At 49.3% G+C, this 6,000-nt stretch overlaps 1 protein-coding gene across 1 annotated transcript in view; it reads left to right on the plus strand.

Annotated features, from left to right (window-relative positions):
- The window catches only part of NKAIN4 (sodium/potassium transporting ATPase interacting 4), a 45,657-nt gene that overhangs the window by 22,046 nt on the left and 17,611 nt on the right, over positions 1 to 6,000 (plus strand). The window contains exons 2-3 of the mRNA XM_082773537.1: positions 987 to 1,124; positions 1,617 to 1,697. Of these exons, the coding sequence (XP_082629663.1) occupies positions 987 to 1,124; positions 1,617 to 1,697 (219 nt within the window). The remainder of the gene's footprint in view (positions 1 to 986; positions 1,125 to 1,616; positions 1,698 to 6,000) is intronic.

A 6,000-nucleotide genomic window follows, 5' to 3' on the forward strand; every position in this document is an offset into this window, starting at 1 on the left:
CTATTGATGGTAAATTGTAATGATTTATTTAAGTGAAAATAAATCTGAAATGTCATAATGTAATCACAGCGTACTACACTAACGAAACACACATTTGAAATTCACGGGAAAAAAATATTCTTTGAAATCCACTGGACAAACCTGCAGGAACCATTTTGCCCCCTCCACTCACTGTTTCCCTTATTAATATTTAAGGGCTGCGGGGACGTAAAGGCCAGCGTGCAGTTGTGTGTTTGTTTTGCTCTTGCAGCTGCATGCCGAACACAGCTGTTCGGATCCAGATGAACAGTTCCTTGCCTGATACAATGGTTACAGAAAAAAAAAAAAAGCACATCTTTATGCAAATATGGTTTGAAAATCAGACCAAGCACCTCAACAGTAGTGGAGTTTTATTTCCAGGACATAGACCTAGCCTTGAACCAGGCTATTAGTGCTGGAGAGGAACACTGTGTCCTCCAAAAAGCTGATGTGTTTGCAGAATTTCTTTGCTGGGTGGCAGCATTTTCTGCTGGGGGAAGGCGGAGGAGAGAATTCCCTCCTCCCTCTCACCTTGATGGATGCGTGCTGGAAAGCAGAAAGCTGAGAGGTGTCAGGAATGATGGAGTGATGCTGACGGCTCTGATAAATGAGTTCTTGGACGTCCTGCTGCAGCCGTTTAAGGCGCTGCTGTCTTGCTGTCACCTCTCCCCTCTGCCAGGGCAGCCTCCCCGTGGCAAAGCGCACAGAGAGGCCGTGCCCCACGTAGGCACTGGAGCTCCCTGCTCCTCACCAGCTCAGCCGTCGGAGGGGGAAGGAGAGGTGCAAAGAAGGGCGGTTGTGCACACACGTCCTGTCCTACTGCCCCGGTTCATGGGCAGCAAATTGCTTTGGGGTGGGAGTCACCACTCCAGCTGCTGCAGGGATTTGCTCAGGGAGCGTGTCAAGACCTTCACAAGGAACACCGTGAGTCCAGAGGCTGTAACTCTCCTTGTTCTTTTCCTTTCCAGCTTGCGGCGTTAGAGAGGCAGGTGTTTGATTTCCTGGGATACCAGTGGGCCCCCATCCTAGCCAACTTCCTCCACATCATCATCGTTATCCTTGGCCTGTTTGGCACTATTCAATACAGACCTCGCTACATAGTGGTGGTAAGTAACATCCGCTTTGTTCAGAGCCTTTCAAGGCCCTTCATAGCCTTTGTTCTGGGATGCAGCAAGCGATGAGGCACTGAGGAAAGCCCTTGGGAAATCAGGCACGAGCACTGCAAACAATTTTAGCAGGAGGTGCCTGGCTGTGCTAAGGAACACGTTGTTTGGTGTGCTGCACGTGTGCTTACTCCAGACTTGGAAGACTTCAGATATTTGTTATTAGCACCAAAGTAATGCCAGGACACCACACAACAGAGAGGGAGAAAGAGATCTTGGACACAGCAGAAGCTCTTCCAGTCCCTCCAAGGCTCTGCCCCTGTGTCTCTAATTAGGCAAGAGACCTTCTGCACATGAGAAACAGAGGGAAAGAAAATTGTTACGGTGCTGACTCAGTGCATTTCACTGTCCCCAGCTGGATCACATACATATAAAGCAATTCCAGTGACTTCCTCGTGCTTATTGCTTCTCTCTCCCCGTCCTGTTCCCTTCTAGTATGCCATCTGGACTGCAGTTTGGGTCACCTGGAACATCTTCATCATCTGTTTTTACTTAGAAGTGGGAGGGCTCTCAAAGGTGAGTAGGAGCTCCGGGGGTAAGTGCCTGGGCTTTTGTAGAAAAACAAATGGTGCTTAGCAGGGAGGCCAGAGGGGTGGCAGGCTGCTGTGGGGTTAAGGTGCTGGGAGCTGGCCCTGGCCTCCTGCGTACTGGGGGGCTGCTTTTCTTGCAGCGGGAAGAGCAGTGCTTGTGGTGTGGAGGGCTCATGTGGTTTCTGGAGTCCTTTGCTGGTCAGCAATAAGTGGCTGGGATAAGTCCTTGTCCAGGGGTGTTGCGAGTTAATACCCATGAAGCTCCTGAAGGCTGAAATAAGCCAAGTATTGCTGCCTGGTTATCGAGGACTGAGTCAGAAATAATAAAAATAGGAGGCAAGCCCCAAACTGAGCCTGGGCTGCAAGCAATGAAGTACGAAGTGTTGCTGCAGCTTAGCAGACTACGAGCGATTATGGGCTGTGGGTTCAGTTCAGAGCACTCCACATCTGGCCTAAATTCCCAGGTCATACATCTAAGTTGCAGTCATAATTGGAACCGCGCTATGTTTTTCATTAGCCCTACAGCGAGTTGTGAGTGACGTTACAAATCCTTTACAGATAAGAAAATGTAATTTCTTAATTCCCCAATTAATCTCTGTTTCCCCTCATGACTATCTTTAGGAACTTCGCGGGAGCTCTCGCCCAAAACAGCAATTACTCAGGGGCTGGAAGCTCAGCCTGAGATGATCTTGGTCTTGGCTGTGACCAAGGAAAAAAAAGAAGCTTATCTAACTATTTTAAAGCTCCCTTCTGAGAGAAAACATTGGCTTGAAAAACTGCTCTGGGAGCTTCCCTGGCAGCCAGTGTTTGCTCCCATCCAGCTGATATTTGCGTTCGCTAATCCCGACCTGCCCTGTGTCGGCTGATTGCTGTTCTGCAATTCAAACAGCCTCACAAACTTCGCCTTCTCCACCCCAGAGGAGCTTCATCTCGTAACCTTGCTCTGTGCTGGCGTTTGTTTCAGCAAAGCCAGCACGTGATGAAGCTTTACGTAGCCTGCAGGATGTCCCCTGTGATGGGGACCCTTTTGGTAGGGCTGGGTTTCAGGAGGTACCGTTACCGACTCAGTGAACCTCTCTCTAGAGCTGCAATGAAAATGTCACACTGCTGCTTTAGTGGCACCTAGGGGGTGGAACAAAACCAAAGATTACTTATGTTGGTTTGGTGGTAAAATCCTTTACAGCCTTGCCTCTATTCTTCATGTGTTACTTCCATTTAAAAAGGCTGCCTTGTAAGGAAAAACTCACGGTGCTGCTTTTCCTCCCCCTTCCCTGTATCTGAAGGTATTTCTGTCTTTGCAATGACAAAACAAAACCTCATTTCCACATAAGAAGGAAAGATGCACTTGGAGCAGGAGTTAAACTTTCTGTAGGACGGCGTGAGGTTTCCCAGGCTGGCTAGACGTGGGCAGTGTTGTTCTCCTGCTACATCTCTGGCAACCTGATCCAACGCCAGCTGACATCTGTAGGGTCTCATTGATTGAATCATCCCCAGGATCAGGCCCCAGAAGGACACCTGGGCTCGGCTGGGAACGTGTAGAGGAGGCTCTGGGAGGGGGGCGAGTATCAACTGGGGTTGGGGGCACTTGGAGCAGCAGGTACCTTTGTGCCCTGGGCACCTTGGCTTCTTGGGAAATCCAAGTTTGTAGTGAGGCTGGCAGTAAGCAGGTGGATTCAAGATATTAGAAGAGCTTTGGAGCGCTGCTGATGGAGCTGGTGAGGTGAATGCTAACTCGTTACCTACTAGACTCCATGGGGAGTGTTTCAGACACGTGTTTTCATGCTTGCTGTGTTCCTGTGCAAGTCCCTCGAGGGGCTGGTAGTTCTGAGGGAGGTTTTGGGGTGCTGTTTGCTCCGGGATCCCTGGTGGGGCTGTGGGAGGGAGCTGAGGGAAGGGGAGAGCTGCTTTCCTGCTCGCCCCGCGGTGCTCCTGACAAGGACAGCCTGCCGGGGAGATCTGTCAGCAGCTGGCTAATTTATAATGACAAAATGCAGAGAGGGCACCGAGCTGGAAAGAATGGAGTTTGTTACCTCGGCGGCTGGCAGTGACAGCCCAGACGGAGACAGGGGATAGATAACTCAGGTGGGGTGAGAAAAGGGAGAAAGGACCCAAGGGTTTCTGCTGCAACAAGTTTGGGATGTGCCTGGAGAATGAGAAAATGAGAAAATTATGATGGTTAGGTGCACTTATTGCAAGTAATTCTCTCTGCCGTGATGCCTCTATCCAAACTCATCGGTGAGAGTGCAGGATGCAGGCAGGGGGATGCCAGGCAGCGTAGGGCTGAGGTTTTTGTGCCTGGCTGATTGAATAAACAGAAACCAGGGACACTGTAGCTGTGGAGTCTGGGAGATAAGGGCCTCTCTCAGCCCATAAACAAGGCAGCACAGGGGTTAAAAGACTGTTACAAACCGTGTCATCCGTAGAATATGGGCTGTAGGCGCACAGTTGTTGAACAGCACTTAGGGGGGCTTGCTCTTTGCCTTCCTTTACCAAGCAACTGCTCCTCCACTGCCCCCTTCCTTCTCTGGGTCATCTCTGTCTCTGCCTTCCTCTACTTTCTCCTGTCTTTCACGACAATTCCTGAAGTGCTCCTCTGTCCTCCAGGCTCCTCCTGCAGCTCTCGCTCTCTCCTGGCCAAGGAAACCCTGAGGAAGGCTGTTCTGGCTGGCTGTGCTCAGGGTGGTTATAACTACTCTGAATTCTTGTAATCCAAAGGGAAAATGTTCTTCCCTGCTCTGTGAATCTATTCTCTACTTCTTGAAGAGCTCAGCTGGCCTGATTTCTACTTTTCTACCCTGTCATTTTTTATTCTGTGATCTTTTCTTAGCAGGAATAAAGGAGTGTGAAACATGGCACGGCAGAATTTCATTAGGTGGACAGACACAAATAGATCTGCGCAAGCGGCTAAGAAAGCACTTCCCTTGCTGCTGGGAAGGCCTCCCTGGGTGTTAGCATATGCTAGCTTGGCTGTAAGCGCTTTGCCAGCGAGCAGGCAAGAGATACAGCAGTCTGGATTTGAAAGGTTGCATCTCAGCACTGGCAGAGAGATGGGAACGTGCTAGGAGAGGCTTCTGGCAGTGCTGCCTTGCTGGCTGTCCCTGCTCGGTTCTGAGCACGCCAGCATCTGGGAGAAATGCTGTCAGAGAGCTCCGTACTGCTCTGTGTTGCTGTGCTTGGTGGGACATGTGGCTAGCCCACTCTCCAGACTGCTGGTCCTCCTCCTCTGGTCTGTTCCTCTTATCTCTCTCTTTTTTTTTTTGGTCCATCTGGCCGTTGAGTAAGGCGAGCTGCTGGAAGCTGCCTCCTGACCATCCAGGCTGTGCTTGAAGTCCTGTGTTAAGCTTCTCCCCTTCTCAGAGTGATGCACGCTCTCCTCAACACCTCAGTATGAATTGTCAGACTGAGTTAATAATTAAAATCCTGCTGGTAAGACACATGAGCATCTGTCTGTCCTGCTGCCATGCTGACTGGCTCTTCATCACATACTTGAGAAGCGTTCGGAGACGTTTGAGGAATTGTCATCTATTCACATTATTCCTTTGTCTCTTCCCCCTGGAATTATTCATCTCATAAGGGTGATTTTTCACACCCCAACCCTTTTTTTTTTCCCCACTCTCACCTCTACCCAGTGCTTTGATCTGAATTCAGAGCCCTGGTGGTCTAAATTTCCTCTGGAAACACAAGGAAAAAGAAAGTCCTTATTCATCAGATGGGGTGCGTGTGTCATTTGTATTCCAGAGACTCTGGGTGGCATCTGGGATAACTTCGTACCTGAATAAATACTGTGAGGAGGCTGGTTAAATGCATGCCGAATCACAACTGTCCCTCAACTCCACCTGAATTTAGAAGCTGAAAGCCTGGGATTTGCCCTTTAAACGCGGTGGCATTGTCAACAAGTGTGCTGAGAAACGATGGAAATGCTGCGCTGCGGTCTCAGGGTGATACAGCTATTCAGCACGCATGACTAGGAGATAAACATCGTATTTCCCATTTTGATAAGAAGTGTTTCCAACTTAATGGATATAAAATCCTGCTGTCAAGCTCTGGGATCTCTCATACAGCGTTCGACTTGTTTCCCAAGCCATTATAATGCTGCCTTGCCTGATAATTAAGGAAATAATAGGGGGGATAATTCAGAAGGATGTTCACAAGAAGAAATCAAGCCACCTTTGATTAGTCCCTTAAAAATAATGTTAGAAAAGCTTTCTAAAAAATCTTGCAGAGAAAGGAAGCTTCGTAACACAGCTGCCTCCCTGAGGGTCAGAGCTAGGTGTGAATTTCCCCGTGGG

This window comes from Aythya marila (assembly GCF_965140915.1).
Source record: "Aythya marila genome assembly, chromosome: 16".
Classification (NCBI taxonomy): Eukaryota; Metazoa; Chordata; class Aves; order Anseriformes; family Anatidae; genus Aythya; species Aythya marila.